The sequence below is a fragment of the Podarcis cretensis genome (assembly GCF_951804945.1).
Source record: "Podarcis cretensis genome assembly, chromosome: 2".
NCBI lineage: Eukaryota > Metazoa > Chordata > Lepidosauria > Squamata > Lacertidae > Podarcis > Podarcis cretensis.
In genome coordinates, this window is record NC_137171.1 from 86,089,502 (window position 1) to 86,108,251 (window position 18,750).

Here is an 18,750-nt window from a genome sequence, read left to right on the forward strand (position 1 = left end):
GAAGCAAAAAAAAGGGACCAGGGGAGAGCAAAGAGAGCTTGTCTCTGGGAGCACACTCACTCAACACAGTTTCGCTAAGCCAAGCCTTGACTTAGCATGTCACTCAAACCAAGATAAGGAATACCATCTTCATCTGGAAAAGAAATTATGTCCAATCACCTGCCAAGTCCTGCATGCTTTGCTTATGTAAAGAATGTGCCCTGCCTAATCTGATCACCTCAACCCAGAAATTGAGAGGCAATTAAAGGAAATGAACCGACAATTACTTAAAAGTGTATTCATAATTTTAACTAGGTGTGAAATTTACTCTTCCCTAGATGTTAAGCTCTCCTGTTCATCCATTAGTTTCTTCCACCCAATAGATCTGATGAGCTGGCTTCCACTTCACAGCATTTCAACAAAACAATGGCTGAAAAATATACCAAAATAATGAGGGTAAAATAAAAAGAAGCTTTAAAGAGCTACTTGCATCAGAACCTTCCAATGAACTTTCCACAAACAAGAGATCTGAAAAACTCACAGAGCACAATACACAAGGAACAGAACAAACCTTACTGAAACAAATGGGAGTGGCGCAAGAGCATAACCGCGATCTCAGGAAACATGTTCATTTCAACGGGGCCTGTGCAAGAGAAGTTCTTGGCATGCTGCGATCTTATTCTTTAAACACTTGCAACAAAGGGAGCTCCAGATCCCCCCCTTTTTTAAAAAAAAAGTTTTACTTATAGCCGTATCTTCAGATCTGTTGCACCAACAAGTAAGTGCCTAGGACATTGCATTCCAACCATTCTGTGTGACAGAGTCACACACTGACTGTTTGCCAGAAGGAAAGTAAACACATTGGCACAGACATGTTGTATTAGGTTGCCAGGATGGGCACATCTCTGAACTGGAATATGTTTGTCATTAAGTTTGAACAGCCTCCAATGCATCATAACTGCAAGCCTGACTGGATTTGCTCATAGTTTGTGTGTGTGTGTGTGTGTGTGTGTGTGTGTGTAGCGCACTATGAAAATGGTACAGACTAAGGCGAACCAAAATAAAACTATCATAAAATTGACTATAGCGGGTTTCCCTCCTTCAGCCTCATTAACAGGCTTATAGAATCATAGAATCATAGAATCATAGAGTTGGAAGAGACCACAAGGGCCATCGAGTCCAACCCCCTGCCAAGCAGGAAACACCATCAGAGCACTCCTGACATATGGTTGTCAAGCCTCTGCTTAAAGACCTCCAAAGAAGGAGACTCCACTACACTCCTTGGCAGCAAATTCCACTGTCGAACAGCTCTTACTGTCAGGAAGTTCTTCCTAATGTTTAGGTGGAATCTTCTTTCTTGTAGTTTGGAACCATTGCTCCGTGTCCGCTTCTCTGGAGCAGCAGAAAACAACCTTTCTCCCTCCTCTATGTGACATCCTTATATATATTTGAACATGGCTATCATATCACCCCTTAACCTCCTCTTCTCCAGGCAAAACATGCCCAGCTCCCTGAGCCGTTCCTCATAAGGCATCGCTTCCAGGCCTTTGACCATTTTGGTTGCCCTCCTCTGGACAGTGGCACTATTACTTCCCTTGATCCAGATGCTATACTCCTATTGATGCAGCCCAGAATTGCATTGGCTTTTTTAGCTGCCGCGTCACACTGTTGGCTCATGTCAAGTTTGTGGTCAACCAAGACTCCTAGATCCTTTTCACATGTACTGCTCTCAAGCCAGGTGTCACCCATCTTGTATTTGTGCCTCTCATTTTTTTTTGCCCAAATGCAATACTTTACATTTCTCCCTGTTAAAATTCATCTTGTTTGTTTTGGCCCAGTTCTCTAATCTGTCAAGGTCGTTTTGAAATGTGTTCCTGTCCTCTGGGGTGTTAGCCACCCCTCCCAGTTTGGTGTCATCTGCAAATTTGATCAGGATGCCCTTGAGTCCATCATCCAAGTCGTTGATAAAGATGTTGAATAAGACCGGGCCCAAGACAGAACCCTGTGGCACCCCACTAGTCACTCTTCTCCAGGATGAAGAGGAACCATTGATGAGCACCCTTTGGGTTCGGTCAGTCAGCCAGTTACAAATCCACTGAGTGGTAGCATAGTCAAGACCGCATTTTACCAGCTTCTTTACAAGAATATCATGGGGCACCTTATTATTATTATTATTATTATTATTATTATTATTATTCCAAAGATCACAGAGAAGTTTACAACATAAAAATATAAAATGAGAACACAAACACATAAAAACAGAAACAAACCAATAACCTCCTCCCACAAACTCAATGAGTTCAAAGATTCACCTGTCAGTTTTGCTTTTGTACTATCTAGTGCTGCCATTCTTTAGTTCTTGCATCCATTATCCTGCTTTAACCACTTCTTTCTTATGAGAAGCAGCAACAGCACAGCAAGACAATGTTGTGAAAATAAAGTCCCATCTATTGGCCACGGCAAAAGAAACGTCAGGATGAACCTTCTGAGAGTAAGAGCTGTTGAAGAGTGGAGCAGAGTCCCTGGGAAGGTGAACTCTCCTTCCTTGGAGGTTTTTAAGCAGAGGCTAGACAGCCATCGGCCATGGATGTTTTAGCTGAGATTCCTGCATCACAAGGGATTGAAATACGGTAGATGATCCTCAGTTTCCCTTCTAACTCTACAATTCTATGATGTGTCCTAGAAAGTGCTAGAAAGGTCACCAACAGATTGCCTACTGGGCTGTGCAGGAGAGAGAAAGAGAAAAAACATAGCTTTCAACTAATCCGGTTGAAGGCATACAAATCTACCTTTACAGCCTTAACAATATTGCTTCCTAGCCTATAAAATAAAGACAATGATGACAACCCAGTTTTCTACTTAGGAGTTTGCTCCCAAGTTTTTTAAATGACTGGAGTAATGGGCAAATTCTTTCTTTTTGCCACGACTCAAGAAAGGGGGAGGGAACACAATATTCAATACCCTCATTCCAAAACTTTATTATTAAAAAGGCAGCAGTTGTGTCACATCATGTATGCTCCTCCAGTTTATTAAGTTGGATATGTGGCAAATTAAATACCTTAATTATCATTAAGGTAATCCCAAAGGCCAGTCAGAAATGTGTTATCACCACATTTTCAAAGCACAAATCCTAGGCTCATGCTCTTCAAGATGGATTTCAAGTGCTGTTGAGCAAATAGTATTAAATTGCCTCATTGGAGAATGGTTTGCTGCGTCAAACATTTTAGCCAACACACACACACACACACACACACACACACACACTTCTCTCGTTGCAGTTCCAATAATCAACCCCAGATGGCAATTTACATAGGCAACAGTGTAAAGGAATCTGTGTGCTGCTGGCGTTCTCAACCTCAATCAGAAAGTATGGGCGTTCGAGAATGTCACTGTTTATTTTTAATTGCTCTGTCCCTCCTTTGTGCAAGTTCAAGCGGTCACAGATGTCGAAGTCTATTAGCAGAATAGGTACGAGATGCCACTTTATTTGCTGGGAGGGTTCCTTGAATTTGGAAAGCAGCTGTTTTGCAATGTCCCCAATGCCCAGTGGGCACCAGCTGTCAATCTCAGTTAGCAAAGGGTCAGGGCAAAGAAAGGTCAAGGAGTGTCATGATCCAGAGTGTGTTATAAAATCTGCCTCCTCTGTTACTTTGTAGACCTGTGAATGGAATAACCTCTCACAGGTATCCAAGCCTAGCACTCCACACAGCATACGTGAGAAACTCAATGTAATCATGTCTATGTGGAGGCGCACACTTATCTAAAAACCTAAGGTGCTGGATGCATGCTGAACATCTAACTAAAATTATATTCTACATAACTAAAACAGGGGTGGGAAACCTGTGGACCTCCAGCTTTTGCTGGACCCCAACTCCCATCAGTCCCAGCCAACATGGCTAATGGACAAGGATGATGGGAGTTGTAGTTCAGCTAGAGGGTCACAGATTCCCCTCTCCTGAATTAAGGAACAGACATAGCCAGCAAGCAAAATACTACTATCAGTACTACTAACAATAATGTAACCTTTTTTCAAAACAACAACTCGATTTTTAATGGTGCTGTCAAACCCAATAAAAGTGAACCTTACCTAATAATGAAGAAATTATGTCTTGATTTTCCCCCGGTGTTCTTGTGCCTTTCTATCTCTTTATTTAACTCTAGGATTTGAATTCCCTTTCCTATTATAGCATGTTGATTGAAACAACTGTACCCCATAATCATCACAATTATAACAAATAAAGGCTTGACATATCTCACTTTGTAGGTCATGAGTCTACCTCATATATTAGTTTCACCTTTTAAGTTGAATTACTGAAATAAATGAACTTTTCCACGATATTCTAATTTTCCGAGTTTCAACTGTACACACACCTCTCTCATCTGTTTGATCTTATCCTTTCTTCACATTGCAAGCCATGCTGTCCTTCTTTTCCAAATAATCTTACTTTGTTGTTGTTTAGTCGTTTAGTCGAGTCCGACTCTTCGTGACCCCATGGACCAGAGAACGCCAGGCACTCCTGTCCTCCACTGCCCCCCGCAGCTTGGTCAGACTCATGCTGGTAACCTCGAAAACACTATCCAACCATCTCGTCCTCTGTCGCCCCTTCTCCTTGTGCCTCCATCTTTCCCAACATCAGGGTCTTCTCCAGGGAGTCTTCTCTTCTCATGAGGTGGCCAAAGTATTGGAGCCTCAGCTTCACAATCTGTCCTTCCAGTGAGCACTCAGGGCTGATTTCCTTCAGAATGGAGAGGTTTGATCTTCTTGCAGTCCATGGGACTCTCAAGAGTCTCCTCCAGCACCATAATTCAAAAGCATCAATTCTTCGGCGATCAGCCTTCTTTATGGTCCAGCTCTCACTTCCATACATCACTACTGGGAAAACCATAGCTTTAACTATACGGACCTTTGTTGGCAAGGTGATGTCTCTACTTCTCAAGATGCTGTCTAGGCCTGTCATTGCCCTTCTCCCAAGAAGCAGGCGTCTTTTAATTTCGTGGCTGCTGTCACCATCTGCAGTGATCATGGAGCCCAAGAAAGTAAAATCTCTCACTGCCTCCATTTCTTCCCCTTCTATTTGCCAGGAGGTGATGGGACCAGTAGCCATGATCTTCGTTTTTTTGATGTTGAGCTTCAGACCATATTTTGCACTCTCCTCTTTCACCCTCAATAAAAGGTTCTTTAATTCCTCCTCACTTTCTGCCATCAAGGTTGTGTCATCTGCATATCTGAGGTTGTTGATATTTCTTCCGGCAATCTTAATTCCGGCTAGGGATTCATCCAGCCCAGCCTTTCGCATGATGAATTCTGCATATAAGTTAAATAAGCAGGGAGACAAAATGCAGCCTTGTCGTACTCCTTTCCCAATTTTGAACCAGTCAGTTGTTCCATATCCAGTTCTAACTGTAGCTTCTTGTCCCACATAGAGATTTCTCAGGAGACAGATGAGGTGATCAGGCACTCCCATTTCTTTAAGAACTTGCCATAGTTTGCCATGGTCGACACAGTCAAAGGCTTTTGCATAGTCAATGAAGCAGAAGTAAATGTCTTTCTGGAACTCTCTAGCTTTCTCCATAATCCAGCGCATGTTTGCAATTTGGTCTCTGGTTCCTCTGCCTCTTCTAAATCCAGCTTGCACTTCTGGGAGTTCTCGGTCCACATACTGCTTGAGCCTTCCTTGTAGAATTTTAAGCATAACCTTGCTAGCGTGAGAAATTAGTGCAATTGTGCGATAGTTGGAGCATTCTTTGGCACTGCCCTTCTTTGGGATTGGGATGTAGACTGATCTTCTCCAATCTTCTGGCCACTGCTGAGTTTTCCAAACTTGCTGGCATATTGAGTGTAGCTATAATCTTACTAGTTTTAGGCAAAAATGCAGACTAATGAAACAATGCTTTCCTTATGACAAATATTTAAAGGGTTATCTGAAAAACTGCATTTCAGAATCAAATGGTTTACGGTACAAGATTTCCAACCCATTATCTGAAAAGCCCCATTTATCATTCATTTATTGTGTCTCACATTTAATGTTCCATTCCACCAATGGATGCCCTAATGGAAAGAGGATAGTCATTTTGCTTGTTTTGTAGCCATGGCTCTCATATTGTCTAGCAATAAAAATGCCAGTACATGATTCACATTCACTGACAGTGCTAAACCTTCCAAAGTTAGAAAGGGGACTACTAGGTTTTTTCAGACAGTTTTCAAAATGTCAGATTACTCAGATTGAGAGAGAATAATCATAGACGTGGTGGAAAGCAAAAACGGAGACATCTGTAACATTCAGGACCTATGAAGGAAGGAATGGATACTAAGCTGATCTCCAATGGGTCCAAGGCTGCAATCATATCCTCACAAAAATGGGAGTAAATCCCTTACAACAGAGTGGGACTCACCTTTGAGGAAACATGCTTAGGATTGAATTGCAAAGGGTGACATTCTAAGCAGATTTACATCTGAATAAATGGAAACACTTAAGTTCAGTTTTAGGATATACATTTCTTCCAGGTCCATGACATTTGAACATTCAAAGGGTATGATGTTACATTTTTTACTATGCTAATAGCTGCTCATATACATTTTCAGTTGGAAATATATGGAAAAATAATTACTCTGCTTTGGTTCATCGTTTGTTCACAGGCTGGTGCCATATAACATTTTATTGCAGCAGCTAACTCTTCACTTTCCCAGTGCCATACACTTTTCTTATAGTCTCCTCCTTTTTCGAAGCAGGCAGAATATTAAAGTTGTCTGATTCCCCTGTCAAAATATTTTCCCCAGTGATTCCCTGTGTCTTTCTAAATAATGTCTCCAAAAAGAACTGAACCCACAGTCCTCAGGCACATAATCTTGCTGAAAGCAGATTTTAAAATGTTTACTTAATGTTCTTGACTACAAACATGGCCTGAATTTGTTCTTTTCTCACTTCTGTCTACTGCTACAATCAGGCAAAGATTTTGCCCCATTTGGCTGCCTGAACTGTTTCCCATATCCTTGTTTCTGGGGCCTCCCCCTTTTAAGAAGCCAGCCTGCGGCTTCCATTTCCCTTGCAAATTACATTCTTCGTGATTCCATTTAACAATACCATGTTAAGAGCTGCATACCATGTTAAGAGCTTCCAAAGGGTTTGTTACGTTCCCAACAAGCAAACCAACACAGGTTGGTTAGGTAAATTAGGAAATATATGGAGAGACGAGAAGCGAGGGAGAAGCAAGCACAGTCTTACCTTCTGCATGTTTTTCTCATTCCCTTTTATAGAGATGTTAGAGATAGAAATGATACACTCACCTTGAGAGCAGGAATCTCCACATTGTCTCCATTGCTGACACAGCCTGAAAGAATGGTTCCCGTCATCACAGTGCCTTGACCCTTAATGGAGAAGCAGTGATCTATGGCCATGAGGAAAGATCCCGAAGGGTCTCTTGTGGGTAGGTAAGCCTCTGACTTCAGGACCTAAACACAATACAAAAAGAAGCACTGTAGGTTGGTGAGCCATCATATCGCACGTGAATGGAGGAAACATGAGGAGGACTGATTTAACCATTATATACTTTTTCTGATTCCAGGAGTCCTGCAGCAAGGTTGGAGCAGGTCACCGTCAAATGAACTGGGTACGCTACCCACAATATGCACGCTTAGTTCAGTTTTCTGCCTTAAGGATTTGGCGCAGCACAATCAGCTTGGTTAGCAAACAATGCCAGGGACAAAGATCCTGCCAAAAGCAATGCAGACACTGCTGTGCTACAGTGAAGACCAACTGCTTACATACCGTGGATGCATATACCCCACCTGTTCTCAAGAGCTGCACACATGAAAAGTTCAAAATCCCTATAACCGCTCCTCTCTTTGCCTTGGACAATTTGTGACTGCAGCAGGATCACAACTTGCACAATCACAACTTTATGCATTTGGTGGCTGGCCAGCTGATATCACGCAAATTAAACTTGGGAATCTTAAAAGCTCTTTCCATGCCTGGCTTTCCCGGTGCAGAAAGAGCTTTTGAGCTCCAAGGCTTGCTTACTGGGTTCTGGGAAGGTCTCACAAGGCCTTCAGAAGATCTCGCAGTACCATTCAAGATCTCATGAAGGTGTCCAGAGCCCAGTAAGCAAGGTGGAGGGCTCTCTGTTGAAAGGGATTGCAAAGGGATTTAAACCCAGGTGCACACATCTATAGTATGCAGGAGAGCTCACACTAAATTTCATCTGGGCATTCTAATATTATTGTAATTGGAGATCTAGGTCAAAGCTAACAATTTCCCTCCTGCCTCACATATGTTTCTAAATGAATCCTACTCCCCATCTGTAACCTAATGTGCTTTTACCTCATTTGGCTACTAACTACTCTGTGAAATGTGGGACATTAGAATTTCCATTTCATGGATGAGGCCAAGAAATAGTGACTTGCTGGAGACTACACAATGAATCCATTGCACTTAAATCCAGGTTGTACAAAGTCAATACATAATCAATCGGGTCCCACAATCCATGCATAGATCATGACTGTAGTCCTTAAAAAATAGGGGTGGAGAAACCTCCAAGTGCACAACCAAGCCCTATACATTTTAAATAAAATCATTCCTTGGGGCAGTCTTAGGCACCACCAATTTCAATTTTAGTTTGTCACAATAAATAATCAACCATTATTTATTGAAAAAAGATATTGTAAACTCACGCATTTTCTGTTATAATCAAAGTTATCTTTAAGTTCATGGTTGCATCAACTTGACAATATATTACTGCCTGCTGAACAGCTGTTCTTTTTAAAGTTACTATCCTGGGTGGTAAATTTACAGGTCGAAAATCTAGGACACAGGAAAACCACTGAACTTAGATGCTGCTACATAGAGGATGATTTCAACTTTCTAACTGGTTTACTTTAAAGGTAGTTTGGTCAACCTGGAATGTGCACATTTTTCCCTCAAAAACATGCTAATCAATTAAGGATATTTTGTCATTGATATTCTTCAAGCTGATAGGTAGATACCTGCAAGCTAATGCATACAATTATAGTGGTAATTTGAAAGCTGACTCATGCAGGCCATACCAGGACAAAAAATATATTTAAATAAATAAACAAACTGCTGTCAGAAACATGGAAAACTCTGCATTGTCTTTTTCTGCAGTGGAACCCTCTGAATAAACTAACAAAATTTATCTGCACCATCTCAAGTCTGTGTCTACATTTCTGCCTTTCAAGAGGAGGAAACCCTGTGACGAATTTGGGCACCTTAAACTGTGAGAATATACCCCTAGCCATTTCTCACACATACACAAAGAAAACATATACAATTTACACAGCTAGATCAGCAAGCATATATGACAATCATGAAATAATGAGGTTGAAGAGTGGAGGACAGGGAATGACTTTGTGGCAAAACACAGTTAACATGCATGAGACCACCCAGTTAAGTCATGGCATTTCCACCATGAAGAAGACCGAAACCAGTCACCGAAATAGAGCAGTGACTTAGAATAAGGTAGCTTCTAACTTGGTTTTTAAAGAGCTTTAAAATTCAGTTTATTTATTAAGTACTCATAGTTTAGTTCTACAACGTTTACTTTGAACAGTGCAATCCTATGTGTGTCTACCCAGAACTTCAAAAGGAAGTTCTGCTGAGTACAAGGGACTTCTCACCAAAGGTATGAATAGGATTGCAGCCTTCGCTAACAGACAAACAAACAAACAAACAAACGAAGCCCTCTCCTCCTTGATGAAATATCAGTTTTTGGATTCAAACATGACAGTTTTTCCAAATATTAATAAGTACATTTTTAAAAAAATCACACAATATTGAGCCCTTGAAAGTACCTCCCATATGCAAGGGAGAGTGGAGGGGTCCAGTACACACAAGGCTGTGTCACATAAACCCTTAAGTGTTCAGACCTTAGTCACACAGAAGCCCCTACATGCATGTAGAGCACCTTTTCATGTGTTTGCGTTAAAATATAGCCACCAGGGCTTTTCCCACAGCGGATCTAAGTTGGGGTAGAACCAGCCAACACAATCCCACTTTGTTTGAAGAGGGCTATGGGACTTTAAAAACATTGGGGTTTCCGTCATTCTGTCATTTATCAGGACATTTATATCCTGCCCTTCTAGTGAAAAACGCACTTCAGCGCATCTTACAGGTTATAAAATGATAGGTTCATAAAAAACAGTGCCAAACAATTACAAAATCAGCAGCTAAGGGTGGGGGGGGGTGTCACTGAAACCTTGTCTAGCTCATAAAAATTCAGCCAGAACAAAAAGATCTTTACTAACCAGCAAAGAGGAAGGAGAGGAGGAGAAGGAGGAGAAGGAGAAGTAGGAAGGGAGGAGGCCAGTGGCACTTCACAGGGCAAAGTGACTCTTAATCTGGGTGCAGCAGCTGAAGAAGGCCCTCTCACTCATCCCACCAAGCCATGCTTGTATTCTTAAGAGAGAATTATATTCCCTAATTCTATTGGTGAGGGACTGCTTCAGATACACCCCTCCAATTAAATCATTTCACACTATCCTTCAGACACAAGGATTTGTAGCATGCCCAGACTGACAACATTTCCAAGACACATACCTCAATTAGTTCAGAAACCCCTATCGGTGTCACTGTTTCTGGAGCTTCTGGTCCGCCAGGCTTTGCTGCAGTGGCAACTATAGGGCACCCATGGAACCTGAGAAAAGAGAATTCCACCTCAGAGACAAGTCACTCCTTCTTTTTTCTTCTCTTTTTAAAAATAGATTTCAAGACCACTCCATTCCTAAGTGGCTCAGAGAAGAAAATAAACTACACTATAAAATTCCAGTAATAACACCCTCCTGTCCAGCGATGATTTCATATAAACAAACATGCTGAATATTCCCTGAAACCAATTAATGTTTAAAAAACTAAAAAAGCATAACTAGACCAAATACAGTTTGAGTGGCACCTAACCAATCCAGACCTTCCTCCTCAATCTCCCGAGCACGTACCTAAATAAGGACATTTTACATTTTTTGCGTATAGGCTAATGACCCAGTCAAGTCCAAGGACTGGTCCAAAGAAACTATGGGAAAAATTAATTTGACCCAGCCTCATCCTACTGCATTGGCTCTGTTCCAGGGAGCAGCCCCACAAACTCCAAGGCAAATGTGTCCTGCCCACCTGCTTTCACCAGGAAAACCACAACACTTTCCTGATTTTTCAGTGGTGCCAACTCAACAGAAATCAAATCACGTAACAGTACACTTCCACCTGCAAATGGAATCATGGTATATTCAGTGATGGACTTTTCAAGGCTATAGCATGTGTCTTTGTATGCGTTCTGCCTTCTCTTTCTTACTTTCTAGGCAAGTAATAAATTAGGAGTAGCCAACTTTCAGAAGATATCATCAACACAGGGACTCTTCAGGGTCTCAGACAGACAACTTTTACATCTCCTGCTAGCTGAGTATGGAACCAGAGAATCTAGAAACTGGAGCTGGGCTTCCTAAACACAAAATACATGGTCTGCACTCTGCTATGGCTTCTCTTTCAGACAGCTTGGGATTCTCAGCAAGAATCAGCAATATTTATATAAGACTCGCCTATATAATGAAGAACTTCAAATCAGCAAATTGAAGGAATTTAAAAATCAAAAGCTGACATTCTCAGGATGCTGAATCCTTTGCCACATATCTTCTGCACCTGCGATCAGATTTTGCCTCACAAATACTATTGACACTTTTAAAAAGAAGGCATTTTTCCTTCTTAAGACAAAAACCTAAGTAAACAGAATAATAGCTCATTTTCTGCCATAAAAAGTGGGGGCAGGAAAATGTTACAAATACAGTAAATGCTCAGTTCTAGCAAGCATTCAACTTCAGCCACATAACAAATACTGGCAACAAGTTTCTGAGTCAAAGGCCTGTCCCTTGCCTTTTTTGTTTTCAGGCTCCAAAGCCTCAGATTTTCATCTCAAAGGGGCAAGTTCCTGGGGGAAGGGAACTTTTTGACAAAGCAAGAATGTTCATGGGAAGTTTGATTCTCAAAGCTGCTCCAGTGCAGGCTCCACTGGGATCACAGCCCAAGTGTATTGCCCTTCCACTGAAGTTATCTAACACTAATCCTGTATACAAGGTATTTTCTCTGTTTATGTGCCATAAGCCTAAGGTTCCCAGGGACAAAGGACGATAAAAATGTGTACTGAGAATTCGAGCGATTAACCATAAAGCTTTTTGGAAATTCAATTATTTTTATCCAAATACATTTGGGCAATCTCTCCTAATACATATAAATTAATGTTGAATTAGGTGCCTTGGTGTGTGTTTTTTTCAGAGGCAAGGGCTGAAAACATGACATATTGCTCTTACAAATGTATTAACATATAGCATACCTTGGGAACAAACTTTTTTTCCCTGTAACCAGTTTTAGTGGCATCAGAACACCTGCTTCTCACAGTAATACCTTTGCTAAAACACTGGAAAATGAAGAAGACTACAGCTCCACTCTATAAAAACATATCTGATGGTGTTTCCTGCTTGGCAGGGGGTTGGACTCGACGGCCCTTGTGGTCTCTTCCAACTCTATGATTCTATGATTCTATATTAAGTTATACAAGAGCCACCAAACATATATCAGGGCCAGTAGGAAGAGGAGGAGAAGTGGGGAAGGGGTGCAGTATTACATGGCTTGCTTTAATCTTGTGCCTCAAATGTGGCCAACTGAGGTGAGAATTTCCATTTCCCCCTGAGATTTTCAGATGTCTCCCCTGTCCTCCACTTCCTACGAGGTATCAACGTTCACACAAGTAGACGTGACATATCGGATAGACAGGATCTGCACTAAGAAAAGTGGGTTTGACAGATAGAGTTTGCAGACATGCAGTCTTGGATCTAGAAGGACTGGGTTCAAATTACTGGTCACTAGTGGATAAACTCTTGGGCCTATCACAATCTCTTGGCTCCTGAATCTGTAACAGAAGGAACGGAGAATTTAACACTTGTGGGATTTTTAAGAATACAGTAAGCACTGTGAAGCATTTGGAATGCTAGACGTGCTACAGAAATAAATAAACCAGTCAGCCAAATTTATCACAAAACTGGAGGAAGGGGTGCCGCTTTTATTTGAGGCCCACATCTACAGATATAGGCCAATCTGGACACAGTTTAATATTATATGCAGAAGCTGTAGTAAGATGCAAGCTCATGAGCTCTCCCTCCACCACAAACACACACATTCACTCACAAGAACAGCAGATTGAAAGCTTCCACATTCTATTTTAAATTAACCAGAGCTCCATGTTACATCTGAAATCAGGGACCTCTTGTCAGTTTAAATTGTAGTTAGCTCAAACAAGCCAGGATCAAACTGTGCTTTGAACTGGACTTTGAAGTTACCAAAGTCCCTCAAAGTTTGAGGTAATGGAGAACTCGGGTGCCTAAAAAGCAGGAAGAGCAAGTCCAAGGAATGCTGCAGCTTGTGCCCATAAGACCCTGAGAGGCCAGTGTGGTGAGAGAGTGAGGCAGAGCCGCCCTCCTGACATACTGCCGCAGACCAGGATAGTATAGGGACACAACTTTTATGAAGAAACCGAAGGCTTTTCTTTGAGGAATTATGGGACCAGAGATACCTAAACAATATAAAAATCAATTTATTCGTGTGGCCATGGCCACTCGAATGTTATTTGCCCAAAGATGGAAGGAAGAAAACGTCCTGGCAAAAGAGGAATGGCAACTATTGGACTATGCAGAAATAACGAAGCTGACTGGAAGAATAAGAAATCAAGACTGCAATGTTTTTAATATAGAGTGGAAATCGTTTATTGAATGTTTACAAAAATATTGCAAAGAGATTAAGACATTAGCAGGATTAATGTAAAAATGTGCAGTGATATTAAACAACTATTGATTGTATGTGTTAAATAATAAATCGGTTTAATTTGGAAATAGAGGAAAAATATTATAAATATAAGGAACCACAGAAAGAGGGGGAAGGCAGTTGAAATATGTAATAACTTGATTTTTAAGAGTTTGTTGTTTGTTGTAAAATGAAATATATATATAGGGACAGCCAATCCAGCACACCCACCAATGCAGCAAAGCAGTCCTGACCTTGCCACCTCTCTCTGCCTTGCGCCATTACAGTAAGCAGCAGAAACACTGGTTCAGAAAAACTACTCCTGTGCAACACTAAACAATGATTCAGCATTATAGCCAAACTGGCCCACCATCAAATCAGGGAAGACCAAACTTTGAATATTAGGGCTACTCTACTATTTGCATTGACCTAAAAGCGGTTTCAGCAGGCGCAGCTTTCCACGTTGCAGTGCTACAGGGGCTTGAAAAGCTCCCTGTGTGAAAAATGTTCTCACCCCTAGTGTCAAAATGCTAGACGTCCCCTGGTCTAAGATGTACATAGATTCAGAGGATCCTGCTTCAGTGCATGGAGACTTTGAGTGAATGCCATCACTTTCTTTCCAGCTTTACAATTCATGGTACACAGTAATGAAGTCGCCTACGGGTTGCCAAGGAGGATGCAATTCCTATTCCTGTCCTCTGCATGATATGAATCTGGCTTGATGCTATGCCTCTCTGTTAGCATGGATTGTATCACTAATATTTTAGCAAATAATCCGTTCAACTCATTGGAAGTCCTTAAGTGCCTCTCTGCATTCATCCGCAGCCCCCATACATTCATTAGAGCCTACATGCATTCAAAAGGAATGAGAAAGGAGCCCTTTGTGTAGAAATATATGCAGCTCACTCAAAGAGCCAAAACTGGCAACTATAAGAACCACAAAACTGCAGGGCAAAAGGGCAGCTAGTCTAACTTCCTGCAGTATCTAATCCAGCCTTCACATCTAAGCATCTTTAATGGGCTAGTCCCAGCAGAGAGCAGAATCACTAAAAGGAGTACTAGAAGTGTGGCTAAGAGGTAAAGATAAATTTACTAAAAATTAAACTGGGTGTCTGGTGCAAGGGGGCTGATCCACAAACTTCAGAGGAATAGGCATGTTCCCCAAACAAAAGCATCCAATCGGTCCTGGAAAAAATCCTTACATTATAATCTATAAATAAGACAATTTGTTACACCCTAGAGAAAAAATGTGGCAGCTTGCTAAAGTGTTTTAACATAATGCACAAATACAATTTTTTTTAGGAAAATAAAATCCAGCTTGAAAACCAGCCCAACAAAGGTTTTGCCCTTACTCCTTCACAAGCCACTTAAAGGAGGTGGGAGAGATAATGGCTGTGGGAATTGGGGATGAGACATGGAGCTTTCTAAGCAAACTGTTAAGCTTTTGATACAGCTACTGTTATTGCATCCACCTTTATTGGAGCACGGTGGAAGCTAGTCGGCTAGTATAAACTCCAAGCTTCTTAAACTAACAGGTTCTGGTAACACTTATGCAACACAGGATTGTTGCACTAAACTTGGTAGGTAGAGGCAGGGAGGCACAATCTCCTAAGCTTCCATCCTGACCTGTGTGAGCATGACTACATCACTCCAATAAGCCATGGTGCTGCTGGCTTACATACTAAGAATCAGGAATGTTTCAGAAATTCCTGCTGGCCAAATGTTGGTTTGGTGATGGAAACAATCATATTCCTAATCACAAAGACAGAGATCACCTGAAAAATATGAGATTGCATGACCCTGAGTTTTAGTAATGGAGGAAGGAAGATCAAGCATTCTAATTTATGAGCTCTTTTTCTGTAGAACACACTTGCACTTTAACTTCCAAGATATGCCAGAAGGCCTGGTGAAATGGCTTCTGAGAAATTATGAGGTTCAAAGGGCTACAAAGGTTTAACAGAGAAGAGGGTGAGAGGATTTTTAATATGACATTTATATCCTTGCTATATATTTCCAGTTTTTGTCAACCCTACAGTCAGAATCCTCAGTCTATCTGGGTGTTGAAGGGTGTTGACCTCTACAGTGGTCATTTTCTCTTGATTTATAACAAGGTTGCATATTTAACCCAGTGTCAAGTAGTAGCAGTAATATCAACTCAAGTAAAAGCTAGAAAATCCTTTTCATTTTCCGGGGACAACATTATAGAGAAAGGATAAACTCAAGTATAAGTATTCGGTTTCACAAGTACAACTCACCTGAATATTCCCCTCAGCTGAACATCTGTTGCCAGTATGTTCAAACATAACAGATGCATCACAGATGTACTGTAAACCAAACTTTCTAGCAAGTAAATAACATTTCGGGAAATCCTTCAGTTGGTGTTGTTGTAAAATAATAATTCTGCTCAGTTTTTGCAGTCTCATGGACCTTATTACTGAAATTACATTCTTACCCAATACTGAAGCCACTGATATTATATTACCTGACTGATTTTACAAACAGCCAGAACTATAAAATTCTTTACCATGCATTTGAGGTCAATCAGAAATTAGAGCTTTGAAATTTTAAGATAGCTCAGAGCAAATGTGAAAGTATTTACTTACCAAAGAATAACAAAATAAAGTGGAATCAAACTATAAAACAGGTTGACACACACAAAAATCGCAGCTTATTTACATTTGTTTGCCCTCCAGCAACTACCTTGAAGGACAATTTAAACTGATGGGATTTTGTCTCTATCAAATCTGCAAATAGAAATTTAACTCAGTGACCTTTATGGTGTACTGATGAAAAGGAAACAGGGCAGAGACAAGCAGAGAGACTGATAAAACAGTAAGATGTTTCAGATTGTTTGGTGGAACAAAAAGACACTATCCTGCAATCAGAGTAAGACATAAGGTGGTTTATGCAACCTAGTTTGGCCGACTTATTTTGTCCTCTTGTACTTGTCAAACATTCAGTATTCAAAATGCATACCCTATTTATTTCTGCTGAAACTCTCGGAACTTAAGAAGGGGAAGGAACATAGCAGGTGAAGAATGAAGATTCCTAGGCTTTGCTTTGCAATCTTTCTATGTTGTGACCTTGTGAGGGGGAAATCCACTCTATGTACCCACTTGTAACCATGACCTCAACAACAGCAGCTCCCTTCATAAACAACTTGCCGCTGGACAGTGGCTCTGTAGATATTTCACAGAAAAATGAAGTTGTATCTCTAGATGCAGATGCTAAAGGCACTAATAGAGCAGCAGGCCAGGAATATAGCAAACTAACCTGTCTCTGTAACTAGACATATAAAATAAGTGACAATTTAACACCCATGCAAAACCAATCACAATACTACACCTTATGGCTGGATATGTACACACTTGCAAGCTCTTTTCCAAAGTATGAAAAAAAAAGTGTTAACTAAGCCTTCAAAGCAGGACATTTCGTTTTGATCAAATCATTAAAGGGCATTTTTCATCTGTGGGATAGCTCTCAATCATTTCCATGGAAAGCATGTGAAAACTACACAGTCATCTACAGAACATGTTCATACATGATCCCCTGAGCTGTGGCTACTACCCTGGATAGCTTTGATTTAGCGATTTTCTTTGTAGAACATGGCTTATTCTGACTCTTTCATGTACATACCTGGCTCGCTCGGTTACATACCTAGTATTTTCCAAGGTCTTCTGCATTTTCTTCGACATCTTCTCAACAGCAGCTTGTCGTTTACTTTCTGGAATAAGGTCTATTTTGTTCAAAACCACAATCATTTTCTGACATGCAATTTGCCCAATCACCAAGCACTCTGCTGACTGAGTCTGCATCCCTTTTGTTATGTCTATCACGAGCATCATCAGGTCAATTATCTGAGCCCCTGAAATAAAAAAATATGGAATCAGTGTCTAAAGTTCAAGACAGTAAAAGTGTGACTGCAAATACCACCCATATTTGTTATAACCAAAGAAAACAGGTGGCTTAGATAAAATTCCACAGTGAACATTCTACATTTTCTAGATATTTAAATGATTATAACACTAGGGCAGAAAATAATTAAACAAAGAAAACAGAAATCAAAATTTAATTTTGCTCCACAGAGTATCAAAAAAAAATAAAAATACAATATATCTCATCTCATTTCAGAACCGCACTGACCCAACATAATTTTAACTGAACAATTTAAACTTTTTTAAAAAGCAATCTGATAGTCCTGACTTAAAAATGTGCTATAAACGCTGCAATGCTCCACAACAGCTAAAACACCACTGTCAAATTCTTCTCACCATGAAAAACTCCCTATTAGATTAAACTTAAAGGGGTGGCAATAGGATCAATAATATGGAGGTGTGTACCAGATGTTTACCCAATTCAGTAATTTCCAGATGTTCACAGAGTGGGGGGCCCTGCTTGCTGGCCCCGTCTCTCCATCATAATCCCAACAGCATGTCCCTGCAGCCCCCACAAGTCCAGGCTGAACTTCTGCTCCGACGGACTTGCTATATTTATGGTGACTCCCAATTTAGATCCCTAACTGGAGAACCAACATGGGTGGAACAGACTCACCACAGCAGAAGTTCAGTTCAAGCACAGGTGGGCTGTCAGGATGGTAACTGAAGGGGAAGGCCAAAGAGCACAACTCTTGCTTTCCCCACCTAATGAGACTAGAAATGCACAAGAGCAAACTAAATAAGATGGTTCTTATGATCCCTTGTCTAAGGCTACTTCAAACCTCCTCCTTCCAATCCCTCCAGCCACCAAACTTAATAGTGCTGTGTCAAAATATGTGTATTCTTCACCAGAGACCAAACACTGGCCATGGCGCTCAGTTATGGAGATTTTGGAAATGTATGGCCTCCTATCGGGTCCCTCCCCCCTTCATCTGTTCACTCAGAGCTTAAGTCACAACACTTACTGTATTTACATCTTGGCTTAAGATATGCACCTCTGAACTGGCACAATGTCATAGCCTTATTCAAAAGGTGTGCAGCTTTAT

At 40.9% G+C, this 18,750-nt stretch overlaps 1 protein-coding gene across 4 annotated transcripts in view; it reads right to left on the reverse strand.

Annotated features, from left to right (window-relative positions):
- EEFSEC (eukaryotic elongation factor, selenocysteine-tRNA specific) overlaps window positions 1-18,750 on the reverse strand; it is a 153,722-nt gene that overhangs the window by 90,317 nt on the left and 44,655 nt on the right. For all 4 annotated transcript variants that reach the window (XM_079964555.1, XM_079964558.1, XM_079964556.1 and 1 more), the window contains 3 exons: window positions 17,427-17,634; window positions 10,530-10,626; window positions 7,265-7,429 (listed from right to left, as the gene is read on the reverse strand). In XM_079964555.1, the coding sequence (XP_079820681.1) occupies window positions 7,265-7,429; window positions 10,530-10,626; window positions 17,427-17,634 (470 nt within the window). The remainder of the gene's footprint in view (window positions 1-7,264; window positions 7,430-10,529; window positions 10,627-17,426; window positions 17,635-18,750) is intronic.